Consider the following 18,293-nt stretch of genomic DNA (forward strand, 5'->3'; position numbering starts at 1 on the left):
AAGGGAGAGAACATGCAGGATTAAGGGGCACAGGAAGAGGAAATATTAATGGTCGAGGTAGAGGAACAGGGAGAGGCCACCCGAGCTCAGGGGGAAACCGGCTGGGTCTTAACCAATGTGCCCATTGTAAGGGGGAAGGTCATTGGAAAAACGAGTGCCTTCTCCATGGACAGCTGATCGTTGGTGGGGGAAATTCGTTCCGAAACCAAGAAGCAGCAAAGGTGATGGTTCTGGGGGAATATAGTAGCTGACTAGGAGATGCGGTAGCAGAAACTAAAGAGCCCCTAGTAAAAATTCAAATAGGAAATAAGGAAGTAAAATTTTTAATTGATACAGGGGCCACATATTCAGTACCAATAGGTTAAGTGGTGAGATAGGGGAAAGGAAAACTACTATTGTAGGTGCCACCGGGAAGGAGGAAATACGGCCGTTCTTACAACCCCTTGATTTACGGTTTGGAGGTAAAGAAATTACGCATGAATTTTTATATGTACCAGAATGCCCTATTCCTCTTTTGGGACAGGATTTGTTAACTAAACTAAACGCTACCATAACGTTTGAAGATGGAGAAATGATTATGAGAATCCCAGAATCAAAAGTGGGACAAATATTAATGATTAAAGAGAAGGCTGTTCCTCATATACCAAAAGAGGTAGAAAATGCAGTAATGCCTACGATTTGGGAAACGGACGTGCCTGGAAAATCGAAAGTAGCCCAGCCAGTAAAAATTGAACTTAAGGAAGGGGCCCGACCAGTACGGATTAAACAGTACCCGTTGAAGCTAGAAGCTAGGCTAGGAATAGTAAAGATTATAGATAAATTTCTTAGCTACCACATTCTGGAGGAATGCAAATCTGAATATAATACCCCAATTTTCCCAGTAAAGAAACCTAATGGGGAATACAGGCTAGTGCAGGACCTTAGGGCAATAAACGAAATAACAAAAGATATTCACCCAGTGGTGGCTAATCCTTATACATTGTTAACATCTGTAAAAGAGAAATATAAGTGGTTTAGGGTAATTGATTTAAAAGATGCCTTCTTCTGCATACCCATTGACAAGGATAGTAGAAAACTTTGCTTTTGAATGGGAAAATCCGCGGAACGGACTAAAGATGCAACTGACCTGGACAAGATTGCCTCAAGGATTCAAGAATAGCCCAACCCTCTTCAGCGGTCAACTAGCTAAAGAAATAGAAGATTGGATTAACCAAGGACAAATTCAGGTACCAAAGGATCGATACTTGCTGTTACAATATGTGGACGATATATTAATAGCTACCAAAGGAGAGTCAGAATGTATTCAGGTAACAATTGATATTTTGAATCAATCGGGACTAAATGGGTACAAGGTTTCTAAACAAAAGGCACAAATCATGTGCACAACAGTAATTTATTTGGGATGTGAAATTTCTCAAGGACAAAGAAAATTGGGAGTTAACCGAATACAAGCTATTTGTGAAATCCCCGAGCCGCGAAATTTGCATGAACTACGGGCTTTCCTAGGTATGGCCGGGTGGTGCAGACTGTGGGTAATGGACTATGGACTCATAGCAAAGGCCCTCTATGAAACCCAAAAGGCCTGTACATTTACCTGGGGAAAGCCACAAGAAGAGGCCTTTAAGAAATTAAAGGAAGCCCTGATAAAGGCACCTGCCTTGGGCTTGCCGGACTTATCAAAGGACTTCCAGCTGTTTGCGCATGAGAGACGATTGGCATTAGGAGTACTGACCCAGCGACTTGGGAGCTGGAGAAGACCTGTGGGGTATTATTCTAAACAATTGGATGCGGTAAGCGCTGGATGGCCCTCGTGTTTAAGGGCCGTGGCAGCCACAGTCCTTTTAATACAGGAAGCCAGGAAGCTCACATTAGGAAAACGAATTGAGGTGTTCGTGCCACAATATGGTGACTATGGTATTGGAACAAAAGGGGGGCCATTGGCTATCACCCAGCCGAATGATGAAATATCAAGCTATACTAACTGAGCAAGATGATGTAATCTTAAGAACTACTAACTTATTGAACCCAGCAGTGTTTCTAGGAACAACTACGGAGGAAGGAGACCTCAGTCATGATTGCGTGGAGATCATCGAACATACCTATGCCAGCAGAACAGACTTAAAGGACCAGCCTCTGGAGAGACCGGATTGGGAACTTTTCACGGATGGAAACAGCTTTGTGGAAAATGGGACTCGTTATGCAGGATACGCGGTAACTACATCAAAGGTAGTGATTGAGGCAAATCACCTACCTCCGGGAACTTCAGCCCAACGAGCAGAAATAATTGCCCTGACACGAGCCCTGGAACTAAGCGAGGGTAAGAACGTGAATATTTGGACAGATTCAAAATATGCATTTGGGGTAGTTCATGTACATGGGGCATTATGCAAAGAAAGGGGAATGCTATCCTCACAAGGGACTAATATAAAATACCAGGAAGAAATATTGAAATTAATAACAGCTGTACAGAAACCCCAACAGGTGGCCATAATGCATTGTAAAGCCCATCAAGGAGGGGTGTCAGAGATTGCAGAAGGTAACAGACTGGCAGATTTGACGGCCCGGAAGGTTGCGCGTGAAGTATGGAAAGTAATGGCTCTAATTCCATCAAAGGTAGGCCTCTCTTGTTTTAAATTACCTAAAGACCCAAAGTATTCGGCAGAAGATGAGAGACTTGCAAATTTGATGAAGGCCCAGAAGAATCCTGACGGATGGTATGTGACTATGACAGGGCAACTCATAGTGCCTCCTATAGTAATGCGAGAAATCTTACAAATAAAACATAACGAATGTCACTGGGGTGCAGGAGCAATGGTGACCTATTTGAAACGAGGTGTCATCTCAGTACACATGTTAACAATGGCAAAGTCAGTAATGTCAAAGTGCGAGCTTTGCTTAAAGAATAATCCGGTAGCAAGGAAACATGCTGAGATGGGAAGAACTAGGGCTGGGATAGAGCCTGGAGATTACTGGCAAATAGACTTCATGGAACTGCCTAAAACAAGAGGTTATAAATACCTATTGGTAGGGGTTGATACTTTTTCAGGATGGCCGGAGGCCCTTCCCTGTCGCACCAGCCAAGCAAAGGAAATGGTAAAATGGTTACTACAGGAAATAATCCCTAGATTTGGTGTACCATTGGGTATTTCTTCAGACAGGGGACCACATTTCATTGCCAATGTGGTTAAGGAGGTTAGTAGGTTACCGGGAATTAACTGGAACTTACATACCCCATGGAGGCCTCAATCTAGTGGTCAGGTAGAGAGGATGAACCAAACTTTAAAAGGACAATTAAGCAAAATTTGTCAGGAAGCTAAGATACAGTGGCCACAGGCCTTACCAATAGCCTTGCTAAGAATTAGAATAAAGCCAAGAAGTGGGACGTCAGTAAGTCCCTATGAAATCATGTATGGAAAACCTTATGAGTCTCCTGAACCGAATCCGAATATACTTGTTACCGGTAAACAGGATGTATATAATTATGTTTTATCCCTTGGTAAGACTTTATCTCAACTACGCAGCGTTCTGGTGTGGAACCGACCCCTGACCTTGGAGAATCCAGTGCATGATATACAGCCAGGAGACAAAGTCTACATCAAAAATTGGAACGAGGAACCCTTGAAGGAACGGTGGGATGGACCTTACCAAGTTCTACTGGTAACCTTCACCGCTGTGAAGGTAGAAGGGGTAGATGCTTGGATACATTATACTCGGGTGAAACGAGTACCGAGACTTTGGGAGGCACACTCACTGGGCCCTACAAAATTAAAGATCCAGAGTATTTGATATGATTGTTTATCGAATTTTGGGAGTGTTTTGGGGTTGGTGGGTACTATCGTATTATAGTGAGACAAATGCTGCTTCTCTGAAAATACCTCAGAAGAAAGAGAATAAGACCATATATGTCGGAAATAATGCCACTCTGATCTGCAGGGTCAAAAGTGATTCCCCGATAGATCTGTCTAAAGCCCGGATTGTATGGGAAAAGATTTGAGACCCCCCGCAAGACCCCGATACAATTTACGACAACAAGGGCGGGCATGAGGGATTATGGGAACACTGGAAAAAGAAAGGGTGGGTAAATGAAAAATGTCAAGGGAAAGAAGGAAGTGTAGAGCTGCACCTCTGGAGCCTGACTCTCGAAGACCAAGGAAAGTACAGGTGCTTGGTGAGAATTGGTGAGAATTTGAGAGGAAAAGAGGGCTATGGAATTAGGCCTGGTCATTGTTGTAGGTTACAGGGTAACAGTAGAGCCAATACCAGCTGGATAAGGAACAACGATCCAGTTGAGGAGGATGAGAAACACAAGACAGATATAAGACTGGGAGGCCAGATGACCCTAACAATTAGAGGAGTTACCAGGGAGAACTTAGAAGAATATCAATGTTCGTATAATAACGGAACTGCTGGAGGATTTAGTAAGATTACAGTCTCCAAAACCAGAAGGAAAAGATCAGTTCAACCTACAACACCAGGAATGCAATGGGTAGTAAAGAATCGAGAAGAAAATCTGATGATAGGTTTGATTAGGGATTTTGCAAAAATGCAGAATGTGAGTCAGGTAACTGCTTGTTTACCTATACCCAAGTCAGCAGGGGACCCTATACCATGGGGCATAATAACATCTTCATTGCCCCAAATTGAGCGGAATAAAACGATTCAATGCAAAGAAGAATAGACTGTGGAAACGGAGAAGGTCGAGGGATATTATAGGGAAAAGGTAATTACCTACTACTCACAATGCGAAAAGAAAAGAAACTATCAATTCACGAATTTAAACACCATGAGCAGACAACTAGGATGGTGTGAGTATGAAGAGCAATGTACAAAATCACAGGAGAAAGTTAAATGGGAATGCGAGGAAGTAAGTGAATCAGGAGAATTAGAAGGCTGGGATAGCGCATGGACCATGAGCATACTGCAGAGATATCAATATGGAGGAAATACTCCCTGGTGCATACAATGGACTGGTAAGACAAATGATAGCCACAGGGACCAAGAATATATGGCAGATCAGAAGGAAACTAGTAGTCGAGAACGAGTGAAGGCAGTCCCATGGTGGAACTGCACCCAGATCCTGGATTGCGATACGGACCTGAAAACCATACCTTTACTCCCAGTAAAAATAGCTTTAGCGACCGGATGTGCATGTAGGGGACTGCGAGTCAACGGAAATATAACCAGTCAGAAGAGCAACAAGAGAATCAAGGTAAATTGCAAATATTCAACGATATGGAGTATGGGACACTTCGTATGGGCTGCTAATGATGGAACCTGGACAACACACCTGGAACTAGATGGTCCAGCGAAAGAAATAACACTAGGCTTGCCCACCTTGTGTCCGCTCTGGAAGAAATCTCCTTTTAAAGGGAGTTCGACAAACTTGCGAACTAGAATAAGAAGGGAGGTAGACCAAGATGATGATTGGCAAGACCCCTCAACTGCAATCAGGATAGGATGGGTGATAGAATGACTATTTGCCCCAATAGCAACATACCAGAATAGGGAAATAATATATAGCTTAATGGGCCAAGTAAACAGGTTGGCAAAGGTAACCAAGAAGGGGTTCAAAGATTTAAACTTACAATTACAGGCCACAACCAAAATGACCCTGCAAAACAGAATGGCTCTGAACATGCTTTTGTTAAAAGAACATGGGGTGTGAATATTTAAAAGACAGAATTGATCATTGCTGTGTACATATTCCAAATGTAACTACAGATGTGGAAAATGACATATCCCAACTGGCTCATGTGGAACATGAGCTAGAGGAAGAAAAGCAAGAAGCTGAGCAAAATTGGTTGGGAGCAACTTTTGAGGGACTAGGCCTTCATCTGGAAGGATGGCTCAAGTCCCTCCTACAAACCATTGTGCTGCTGCTAATCGTATTCGCTGCAATGGGAGTAATGTTCTCGTGTGTGAAGGGAGAAATAGTTAGGAGTAGTGCATGGAATCGCCGAATAATGAGAGTCCTTACTGGGAATCACCCAGAACACCCTATCCCACTTACTCCACCCCCATCCTATAGTACTAGCGTTAACAAGCAGGCATGGAGGAATCAATAAGATAGTAGACTAACGAAGATGCATTAAAATTATACTTACTAATCTCTATATCAAGTTATACTTACTAACCTCTACTAACCTGATTCAACCTAATAGTAATGAAAATACTTGCTCTCGGTGTGAGTGAAGTATTTTCAAAGGGGGGAAATGTTAGTGTTAGGGAGAATCGAATGGATGTTTTATTAATGTCTCTTAGGTGATGGGTCATAAAGTATAATTAAGCATTGCCAAATGTACTTACATTATCAATTAATCTATGTATACTGGAAATTTAGGGAGTATACTGAACAGTCAAATGAATCTTTGAAGGGGAACCTTGGGAGGGAACAGGTACAACCTGACCTTTGATAAGAACCTGGAAATGCTGAAATGAGTTGAAGCAGAACCAAGGAGTGGAGGGAGCATGCGTCGAGTGAGAAAGGTGAAAAGTTTAGCGGAGAGGAAGACTCCTTACTTCATCTGGACGACCACCTGGACGACCACCAGAGAGCGCCACGCATGTGCAAAGGGGAGGGGAGCTAATTAGAATGGAATGCGAGGCTGATGTTACCACCTGTAATGAGTATGTATGCCTTACGTAATGTTGAATGTATGAATAATGGCTGGGAAGTAACGGGACTTGAAGCCAGATTTGGGCACCTGCCCCGGCTTCCAGCGCTGAATAAAGCACCTTCATATAATCACTTGGTGGTTATGTGGTTGCTACGCTAACACTGTCCCCACAGACCACTGAAAGATGGTTGGACAAATCCCTTTGTCTCCCACACCTCAGGTATTTATACACATTAATAAGATCCCCTCTCAGTCTTCTCTTCTCAAGGCTGAACAGACCCAGGTCTCTCAGCCTTTCCTCATAGGAAAGTTGCTTCAGGTCCCATATCATCTTTGTTACACTCTGCTGGACTCTTTCCAGGAGATCCCTGTCTTTTTTGTACCGGGGAGCCCAGAACTGGACACAGTACTCCAGGTGAGGCCTGACAAGGGCAGAGTAGAGGGGGCGGATCACCTCCCTTGACCTGCTGGCCACGCTCCTTTTTATGCACCCCTGGATCCCATTGGCCTTCTTAGCCACCAGGGCACACTGCTGGCTCATGGCCACCCTGTCATCCACCAGGACCCCCAGGTCCTTCTACTCAGAGCTCCTGTCCAGGAGGTCATTCCCCAGCCTGTACTGATACATGTGGTTTTTCCTTTCCAGGTGCAGGACTCTACACTTGCTCTTGTTAAACCTCATTTGGTTCCTTCCTGCCCAGCTCTCCAGTCTGTCCAGGTCTCGCTGAATGGCAGCACAGACTGGCGTGTCGGCCACTCCTCCCAGCTTTGTGTCATCGGTGTACTTGCTGAGGGTTGTCCTGGTTTCACTTGGGACAGAGTTAATTTTCCTCCTAGTAGCTGGTAGGGTGCTATGTTTTGGATTAGGATGAGAAGAGTGCTAATAACATGCTGATGTTTTAATCGTTGTAGAGCAGTGCTTACACCAAGCCAAGGACTTTTCAGCTTCTCACTCTGTCCTGCCAGTGGGAAGGGTAGGGGTGCAGCAGGAGCTGGGAGGGGACAGACCCAGGACAGCTGACCCATGACAGCTGACCCAAACTGGCCAAAGGGGTATTCCATACCATCTGACGTCATGCTAAACAATATATAGGGGTGGCTAGCCAGGGTGGGGAGCCAGCTGCTTGAGGATAGGCTGGGCATTGGTCAGCGGGTGGTGAGCAATTGCATTGTGCATCACTTGTTTCGTACACATTATTATTAGTAATACTATTAACATCATTATTATTATTGTTATTGTTATTATTTTCCTGTCTTAATAAACTGTCTTCATCTCAACTCACAGGCTTCACTTTCCCGTTTCTCTCCCCCATCCCAGAGAGGGAGGGGGGAGGGTGAGCGAACGGCTGTGTGGTGTTTAGCTGCTGGCTGGGTTAAACCACAACAGTCCTTTTTGGCGCCCAATGTGGGGCACGAAGGGTTGAGATAACAACAGATCTGACCAGAGAGCGTTAAACTAAATTTGGTATAAGTATTAGACCTGCTTAATAGTTGCTAGTCATAATGTTGATTGCTTTAATCTCAAGTCTGCTGTGCCTGTTTTCCAAATTGAGTTTTATAGCACGTTAGTTTCTGTATGTGCTCCCTGTCATGCTGTTTGTCCTATCCAGGCCCTGTTTTAAGATCGTTATGGTACTGTGCCATGTAACAATGGCTTATGATATGATGAAATTTCTGGTCATGACTCTAACCTGGTATTTGTACTCAGCACTGTAGTCGACCCTATACTTTAGAAACCATATCTCAGAAACTATTAACAATTACACCTATTTACTTTTTTCTTCAGGGAGCCTATCTGTGGAGGGGACAGGGGAAGATATTTTTTCCTATTTGTTCACTCTCCCTTTCTCCTTCACCACCCTCTTATCCCCCGAGCTAGTTACAATAGTTCTCCAGGGTGTTGAATATCCTTGGGATACTCAGACCAGCATGTTCTTGTTGTTATGTCTCCTGAATGAACTTCAGGTTTTGCTTAAGGTTAAACAACTACTTAGGAATCTCATCCAGAGATCTGTCCTGAGGCGGGATAGTTGTGTGTGGCAGGGAGTGTGGGAGGATATGGGCAGGTTTCTAGAGCAGTGGGCACCTCCAGTGTTTTGGAAAGTCACCCCTGAACAACTGCAAAATCCTAAAAACTGGTAGAATGCTTGAAAAAAGGGTGTCATGACTCTGGCAGTTCCAAAGTAACACAAATCACTGTAGTGTGCTGGGGTCTGGCCTATGCCTATCGAGCTGCAATTGATGCTACTATCAACCTAGTGACAGACCCTGCAGCCGCTCCAGACCCTGCAGCCGTTCCAGTTCCAGCCCCTGCAGCTGCTCCAGCTCCTGCAGCTACTCCAGTTCCAGCTCCTGCAGCCGCTTCAGCTCTTGCAGCCACTCTAGCTCCTGCAGCCGCTCCAGCTCTTGCAGCCGCTCCAGCTCTTGCAGCCGCTCCAGCTCCTGTGGCTGGGTCAGAGAAACAAGTTGTAGCAGTGCAAGTTGCCCCTGTAGACAAGGTGAAAAAATGGTATAGAGATTTAGGTCGTTTAGAACGCGGTCTTCTGCTAGGTCTAGGTATAGAGAAGACAAGGCTAGGCCATCAGAGGTGCAGGAGGATGAAGATGAAGATGAGGATGTTGAAAAACCAACAGTAACTACCTGAACCCTATACCAGCGTGAGCTACGAGATGTGCAAAAAGATTTTGGTTGCTGCATAGGTGAGCAGCTTGTCACCTGGCTGCTCCGGTGCTGGGACACCAGAGCCAATTGTCTGGAATTAGAGGGCAGGGAAGCCAGGCAGCTGGGATCCCTTGCTAGAGACGCAGGCATTGACAAAGCAACTGGAGATGGAGCACCATCTCACAGCCTCTGGAGGCGTCTCCTGTCAGCTGTGAAGGTAAGGTATCACTTCAAGGAAGAACTTGTATGTCAACCAGGCAAGTGCACCACCATGGAGAAGGGAATTCAGTACCTGAGAGAATTAGCCGTACAGGAGGTGATTTATAGGGACCTAGACAACAGACAAATATCCACAGATCCAGATGAAGTCGAGTGTACACGACCCATGTGGCGGAAGTTTGTACGGAGTGCACCATCATCATATGCCAGCTCATTGGCAATAATGGCCTGGAAAGAGGATGAGGAACCCACAGTGGATGAAGTGGCTAAACAACTCTGGCAGTACAAAAAAAGTCTCTCCTCTTCCCTACAGGCCTGCGTCTCGGCTGTGGAGAAACTTTCTGAAAGTGTCCATCAACTAAAAGAGAATACTTTGGAGAAACTTTCTGAAAAGGTCCATCAACTTGAAGAGAGATTATTTTCCTCCCCACCTGAACAAACCAGTGTCCAACAACTAAAAGAGAATGTTTTGGAGAAACTTTCTGAAGAGATCCATGAACTTAGAGTTTATTTTCCTCCCCACCTGTACAAACCAGTGTCTCAGCTATTAGGGGTAAGCATTCATCCATGCAAGGAAGACAATATGGTGGGTACACACCCCGCACCACCCTGTGGTTTTACCTACGTGACCATGGAGAGGACATGAGAAAATGGGATGGAAAATCTACCATGACCCTAGAGGCACGGGTACATGAGTTGCAAAAGAAAACAATCGGGAAAAAGGGGTTCTCTGAAAAGTTTGCTGCTCCAACTTCCAGCAGATAGTCCTTTAAACACAGAAATGAAAATTCTGACCAGGACTAGAGGGGTCCTGCCTCCATCCAGGGGGAGGAAAGAGACAATCGAGTTTATTGGACTCTGTGGATTCAATGGTCTGGCATGTCAGACACACAGAAGTATAAGGCTTTAGTAGACACTGGCACACAGTGTACTGTAATGCCATCAAACTATAAAGGGCCAGAGCCCATCTGTATTTATGGAGTGACAGGGGGATCCCAGCAGTTAACTGTATTGGACGCTGAAGTGAGTCTAACTGGGAATGAGTGGCAAAAGCACCATATTGTGACTGGCCCGGATGCTTCGTGCATCCTTGGCATAGACTATCTTAGAAGAGGCTATTTCAAGGACCCAAAAGGGTTCCGGTGGGCTTTCAGCATAGCTGCCTTAGAGACAGAGGACATTAAACAGTTGTCTACCTTGCCCGGTCTCTCAGAGGACCCTTCTGTTGTGGGGTTGCTGAGGGTCGAAGAACAGCAAGTGCCAGTCGCTACCACAACTGTGCACCGGCGGCAATATCGCACCGAGACTCCCTGATTCCCATCCATAAGTTAACTCGTCAACTGGAGAGCCTAGGAGTGATCAGCAAGACTCATTCACCTTTTAATAGTCCCATATGGCCAGTGCGAAAGTCTAATGGTGAGTGGAGACTGACAGTGGACTATCGTGGCCTGAACGAAGTCACGCCACCACTGAGTGCTGCAGTGCCAGACATGCTAGAACTCCAGTATGAACTGGAATCAAAGGCAGCCAAGTGGTATGCCACAACTGATATCACTAATGCATTTTTCTCCATCCCTCTAGCAGCAGAGTGCAGGCCACAGTTTGGTTTCACTTGGAGGGGAGTCCAATATACTTGGAATCGGCTGCCCCAGGGATGGAAACACAGCCCTCCCATTTGCCATGGACTGATCCAGTCTGCGCTGGAGCAGGGGGAAGCTCCTGAACACCTGCAGTACATCAATGACATCATTGTGTGGGGTGACACAGCAGAGGGAGTTTTCAAGAAAGGGAAGAAAATAGTCCAAATCCTTCTGAAAGCTGGTTTTGCCATAAATAATAATAATAATAATAATAATAATAATAATAATAATAATAATAATAATAATAAAGTTAAAGGACCTGCACAAGACATCCAGTTTTTAGGAATAAAATGGCAAGATGGATGTCGTCAAATCCCAATGGATGTGATCAGCAAAATAACAGCTATGTCTCCACCAACTACCAAAAAAGAAACATAAAGTTTCCTAGGTGTCGTGGGGTTTTGGAGAATGCATGTTCCAAATTACACTCTGATTGTAAACCCGCTCTACCAAGTAACCCATAAGAAGAATGCTTTTGAATGGGGCCCTGAGCAACGACAAGCCTTTGAACAAATTAAGCAGGAAATAGTTCATGCAGTAGCCCTTGGGCCAGTCCGAACAGGACCAGGTGTAAAGAATGTGCTCTGTACCGCAGCCAGGGAGAATGGCCCCACCTGGAGCCTCTGGCAGAAAGAACCTGGGGAAACTCGAGGTCGACCCCTGGGGTTTTGGAGTCAGGGATACAGAGGATCTGAGGCCCACTATACTCCAACTGAAAAGGAGATATTGGCAGCATATGAAGGATTTCGATCTCCTTTGGAAGTGGTCGGTACTGAAGCGCAACTCCTCCTGGCACCCCGACTGCCGGTACTAGGCTGTATGTTCAAAGGAAGGGTCCCCTCTACACATCATGCAACTGATGCTACATGGACCAAGTGGGTTTCACTGATTACTCAGCGGGCTTGAATACAACACCCCAGTCACCCAGGAATCTTGGAAGTTATTATGGCCTGGAAGTTATGGATGTGGGCCAGAAAGCAAATACTTTGGGATATCATCAGAAGAGGAGGTGGTCCGTGCTGAAGAAGCCCCACTGTACAACAAGCTACCAGAAAATGAGAAGAAATATGCCCTATTCACTGGTGGGTCCTGTCATATTGTGGGAAAGCATCGGAGATGGAAAGCTGCTGTATGGAGTCCTACACGACGAGTTGCAGAAGCTGCTGAGGGAGAAGGTGAATAGAGTCAGTTTGCAGAAGTGAAAGCCATTCAGCTGGCTTTAGATATTGCTGAACGAGAAAAGTGGCCAGTTTTCTATCTCTATACTGATTCATGGATGGTAGCATGGATGGTAGCAAATGCCCTGTGGGGGTGGTTACAGCGATGGAAGCAGAACAACTGGGAGCGCAGGGGCAAACCCATCTGGGCTGCTGCATTGTGGCAAGATATTGCTGCCCAGGTAGAGAACCTGGTTGTAAAGGTACGCCATGTAGATGCTCATGTGCCCAAGAATCGGGCTACTGAAGAATATTAAAACAACCAGCAGGTGGATCAGGCTGCTAAGATTCAAGTGGCTCATGTGGACCTGAACTGGCAACATAAAGGTGAATTATTTATAGCCCGATGGGCCCATGACACCTCACGCCATCAAGGTAGAGATGCAACATACAGATGGGCTCATGATCGAGGGGTGGACCTGACCATGGACACTATAGCACAGGTCATTCATGATTGTGAAACATGTTTCAATCAAGCAAGCCAAACGGTCAAAACCTCTTTGGTATGGAGGACGATGGCTGAAATATAAATATGGAGAGGCCTGGCAGATTGATTACATCACACTCCCTCAAACCCGCAACGGCAAGCGCCATGTACTTACAATGGTGAAAGCAACCACCGGGTGGCTGGAAACATATCCTGAGCCCCATGCCACCACCTGGAACACTATCCTGGGCCTTGAAAAGCAAGTCCTATGGCGACATGGCACCCCAGAAAGAATCGAGTCAGACAATGGGACTCATTTCCGAAACAACCTTATAGACACTTGGGCCAAAGAACATGGTATTGGGTGGGTGTATCACATCCCCTGTCATGCACCAGCCTCCGGGAAAGCTGAACGATACAATGGACTGTTAAAGACTACACTGAAAGCAATGGGTGCTGGGAAATTCAAAAATTGGGATACACATTTGGCAAAGGCCACCTGGTTAGTCAATACCAGGGGATCTGCCAACCGAGCCGGACCTGCCCAATCAAACCTGTTACGCACTGTAGAAGGGGATAACATTCCTGTAGTGCACGTAAGAAACATTCTGGGTAAAACAGTCTGGGCTACTCCTGCCTCAGGAAAAAGCAAAACCATTTGTGGGATTGCTTTTGCTCAGGGACCTGGATGCACTTGGTGGGTAATGCAAAAGAATGGGGAGGTCCGGTGTGTATCTCAAAGGGATTTAATACTGGGTGAGAACAGCCCATGAGTTGAATTGTAGTACGTTAATTATTACATAATACTGTATGTCATCACTACTGTGATTTCTATATACCATAGTTAAAAATGGTGATTAATTAGAATGTATTGGAAAGAGTATAACCTGAGCATGACATAAATGGTATGGAATAAGGGGTGGATATATGTCCTGGTTTCAGTCAGGACAGACTTAATTTTCCTCCTAGTAGCTGGTAGGGTGCTATGTTTTGGATTAGGATGAGAAGAGCGCTGATAACATGCTGATGTTTAAATTGTTGCAGAGCAGTGCTTACACCAAGCCAAGGACTTTTCAGCTTCTCGCTCTGTCCTGCCAGCAAGCAGGCTAGGGGTGCAGCAGGAGCTGGGAGGGGACAGACCCAGGACAGCTGACCCATGACAGCTGACCCAAACTGGCCAAAGGGGTATTCCATACCATCTGACGTCATGCTAAACAATATATAGGGGTGGCTAGCCAGGGTGGGGAGCCAGCTGCTTGAGGATAGGCTGGGCATTGGTCAGCGGGTGGTGAGCAATTGCATTGTGCATCACTTGTTTCGTACACATTATTAGTATTAGTATTAGTATTAGTATTAGTATTAGTATTAGTATTAGTATTAGTATTATTTATTATTATTATTATTATTATTATTATTATTATTATTATTATCCTATATTAATAAACTGTCTTTATCTAAACTCACAGGCTTCGCTTTCCTGTTTCTCTCCCCCATCCCAGAGAGGGAAGGGGGAGGGTGAGCGAACGGCTGTGTGGTGTTTACTTGCCAGCTGGGTTAAACCACAACAGGGTGGGCACTATTCTTTCATCAAGGTCATCGATGAAGATGTTGAACAAGACTGGACCCAGCACCGACCCCTGGGGAACACTGCTAGTCACAGGTCTCCAGCCAGCTCTGCGCTGCCGATCACCACCCTCTGAGCTCAGCCAGTCAGTCAGTTCTCAACCCACCTTACTGTTCACTCATCTATCCCACACTTTCTCAGCTTTGCTAGCAGGATGTCGTGGGAGACAAGACATGGGCGACTTATTCTTAAGTAATAGAAGAGTATAACATATACTGTTAAATAAGAAAACAGATTATTTTCCTATTCAAGTTGATAAGACTTCTATTACAGTAGCCATAATAGTTTAAAAATAAAGAAAATCGTTCACATACAGAGAGAAAAAAATAATCAAATCCTTTAATAATTAACATGTTTACAAGACATTCGTCTTCATCGTCAGTGATGATGATAATGATGATGATGATAATAATAACAATTATTATTATTATTATTATTATTATTATTATTATTATATGAGTAACCTACACAGTATTCCAATCAGGTAGAGATTCAGAACAATGGTATAACTAAAAAAAATTTTGCCTTTGTACTCGTAGGCCTCTGAGGAAAGTGAACATTTCATTTGTTGCTGTGGGATTACTTACTAACAACTAACTTTTAAGCACCTGAAAAAGATTTTTCTGCATTAGAGTCCATAACTTCTATGAAGAGCGAGCTGCCTCAGATCTGCCCAGGCCACTTGCCGAGGCGATCGGCTCTGGGGCAGACGCGTTCTGCAGCGGAGCAGGGGATCGGGAAGGCAGGGCTTTTTTTCTGGCATCGAAGCCACTCGAGGGAGCTGCCAGGACCCAGCAGCCCTCGCAAGGGAGGCTGACGAGGCGTAGGCGGAGCCAGCAGCGCCCCCTCCCCGGCCGTTCAAAAGCAGCCCCTAGGGAGCGCGAGCGACAGTGCGAGCGCAGTGAACAGGGTGGGCAAACAGGGCGTGGCAGGTCAGAAGGTCAGGGCGCAGCAGTTTGCGGGGCAGTTCCCTCAGGCAGGGCGAGCAGGGAGGGCAGAGAGCGCAGAACATTCCCACCCCTGCCCAAACGAACAACTCCTCTAACGGCTGTCGACCGCTAGCTAGGCTGCAATGGTCTACACCAGGCAGAGTGCTCTCTCTAGAAAGTCTGTGGCCACCCAGACTGACTGCCTGCTCAAAAATGCGACAGTTCAGGTCTCAGGATGCAGGGAGTGTCTGAGCCTGTTGCTGCCATCTGAGGGAGGCAGAGGGACTGTGTGTGTGAGGTGCGAGCAGGTGGATGACCTGGTCCACCTGGTGTCAGAGCTCAAGGAGGAGGTGGAGAGGTTGAGGGCTATCAGGGAGTGTGAGCGGGAGATGGACTGGTGGAGTGACTCCCTGCAGGGCCTGAAGGGGAGGTACCGGGGTGAGACACCCCAAATGGGGGTGGACCCCCTCCCCTGTCGCTGTCGGGCAGAGGGAGGGGACCTAGGATTTGAGGAGGAATGGAGACAGGTCCCTGCTCGACCTCGCAGGAAACGCCCCCCCCCACCACCCCCACCTTCCCAGGTGCGCATACACAACAGGTTTGAGGCCCTAGAGCTTGAGAGACCGGTGGGTGAAGATGAGGTAGAAAGTCTACCCAGGAGGATGCCTAGGGCGAGGAGGTCGCCTCCACGCCTCAAGACTGCCTCCACCAAGAAGGACAGAAGGGTAATTGTTGTAGGCGACTCCCTTCTCAAGGGGACAAAGGGCCCTATTTGTCGGCCTGACCCTACCCATAGGGAAGTCTGCTGCCTCCCTGGGGCCAGGGTCAGCGATGTTGCCAGAAAGCTTCCCAACCTGGTTCGCCCCTCTGACTACTATCCGCTTTTGATTGTCCAGGCTGGCAGTGATGATATTGAAGAGAGAAGCCTGAAGGCTATCAAACGGGACTTCAGGGGACTGGGACGGTTAGTGAATGGAGCGGGAGTACAGGTGGTGTCTTCATCCATCCCTACAATAGCAGGGAGGGGTACAGAGTGGACACGGAAAGCCCACCTGATTAACACGTGGATCAGAGGCTGGTGCCAACACAGAAATTTTGGTTTTTTTAACCATGGGGCGCTTTACTCGGCACCCAGCCTGATGGCCGCAGACGGGTCCCTCTCTCTAAGAGGAAAACGGATCCTAGCGCAGGAGCTGGCAGGGCTCATTGAGAGGGCTTTAAACTAGGAAAGAAAGGGGATGGGGCTGAAAGAAGGCCTGTTGGAGCTGTGCCAGGGGGAACAATGGCAAGGCCGGGGGAGAAGGCAATGGCCCAACTGAAGTGCATCTACACTAATGCACGCAGCATGGGTAACAAAGAAGAGGGGCTGGAAGCCGTCGTGCAGCAGGCAGGCTATGACTTGGTTGCCATCACGGAAACGTGGTGGGACCACTCTCATGACTAGAGTGCTGCAATGTCTGGCTATAGGCTCTTCAGAAGGGACAGGCAGCACAGAAGGGGTGGTGGTGTGGCTCTCTATAATAGAGAGTGTTTTGATGTTGTGGAACTTGAGGCTGGGAATGATAAGGTTGATTCTCTGTGGGTGATCAGTGGGAAGGCCAACAAGGCAAGCATCCTGGTGGGGGTCTGTTATAGACTGCCGAACCAGGATGAGGAGATGGATGAGGAGTTCTACAGGCAGCTGGCAGAAGCTGCGAAATCGTCAGCGCTTGTTCTCATGGGGGACTTCAACTTCGCAGACATGTCCTGGAAGCACAACACAGCCCAGATAAAGCAGTCTAGGAGGTTTCTGGAGAGCGTGGAAGATAGCTTCCTGGCGCAGCTGGTTAGAGAGCCTACCAGGGGAGGTGCCCCGCTAGACCTTCTGTTCACAAACAGTGACGGACTGGTGGGAGATGTAGTGGTCGGGAGCTGTCTTGGGCAGAGTGACCACGAAATGGTAGAATTCTCTATTCTTGACAAAGCCAGGAAGGGGACCAGTAAAACTGCTGCCTTGGACTTCCAGAGTGCTGACTTTGGGCTGTTCAGATAACAAAAAATGTTTTTACAAATACATCAGCACGAAAAGGAGGACTAAGGGGAATCTCCATACTTTACTGGATGCGGGGGGAAACTTAGTTACAAAAGATGAGGAAAAGGCTGAGGTGCTCAATGCCTTCTTTACCTCAGTCTTTAGCAGCAAGACCAGTTGTTCTCTGGATACCCAGTACCCTGAGCTGGTGGAAGGGGATGGGGAGCAGGATGTGGCCCTCACTATACACGAGGAAATGGTTGGCGACCTGCTACAGCACTTGGATGTACGCAAGTCGATGGGGCTGGATGGGATCCACCCGAGGGTACTGAGAGAACTGGCGGAGGAGCTGGCCAAGCCGCTTTCCATCATTTATCGGCAGTCCTGGCTATCAGGGGAGGTCCCAGTCGACTGGCAGGTAGCAAACGTGACAACCATCTACAAGAAGGGTCAGAGGGTAGACCCGGGGAACTATAGGCCTGTTAATTTGACGTCAGTGCCAGGGAAGCTCATTGAGCAGATTATCTTGAGTGTCATCACGCGGCACTTGCAGGGCAACCAGGCAATCAGGCCCAGTCAGCATGGGTTTATGAAGGGCAGGTCCTGCTTGACTAACCTGATTTCCTTCTATGACAAAGTGACACGCTTGGTGGATGAGGGAAAGGCTGTGGATGTGGTCTACCTTGACTTCAGTAAGGCTTTTGACACCGTTTCCCACAACATTCTCCTCAAGAAACTGGCTGCTCGGGGCTTGGACTGGCATACGCTTCGCTGGGTTAGAAACTGGCTGGATAGCCGGGCCCAGAGAGTTGTGGTGAATGGAGTCAAATCTGGTTGGAGGCCGGTTACTAGTGGTGTCCCCCAGGGCTCGGTACTGGGGCCGGTCCTCTTTAATATCTTTATCGATGATCTGGATGAGGGCGTCCAGTGCACCCTCAGTAAGTTTGT

At 46.8% G+C, this 18,293-nt stretch overlaps 1 protein-coding gene across 1 annotated transcript; it reads left to right on the top strand.

Moving 5' to 3' along the window:
• Positions 1–1,189: 1,189 nt before the first annotated feature.
• LOC308185183 (uncharacterized protein) lies at positions 1,190–3,786 on the top strand (the record flags this gene model as incomplete). Its single annotated transcript, XM_080572973.1, has 3 exons — positions 1,190–1,307; positions 2,042–3,258; positions 3,502–3,786. The coding sequence occupies exons 1-3, from the start codon at positions 1,298–1,300 to the stop codon at positions 3,784–3,786; spliced, it is 1,512 nt and encodes a 503-aa protein (XP_080429099.1). The 5' UTR covers positions 1,190–1,297.
• Positions 3,787–18,293: the final 14,507 nt, after the last annotated feature.

This window comes from Anser brachyrhynchus (genome assembly GCF_964034855.1).
Source record: "Anser brachyrhynchus genome assembly, chromosome: Z".
Lineage (NCBI taxonomy): Eukaryota > Metazoa > Chordata > Aves > Anseriformes > Anatidae > Anser > Anser brachyrhynchus.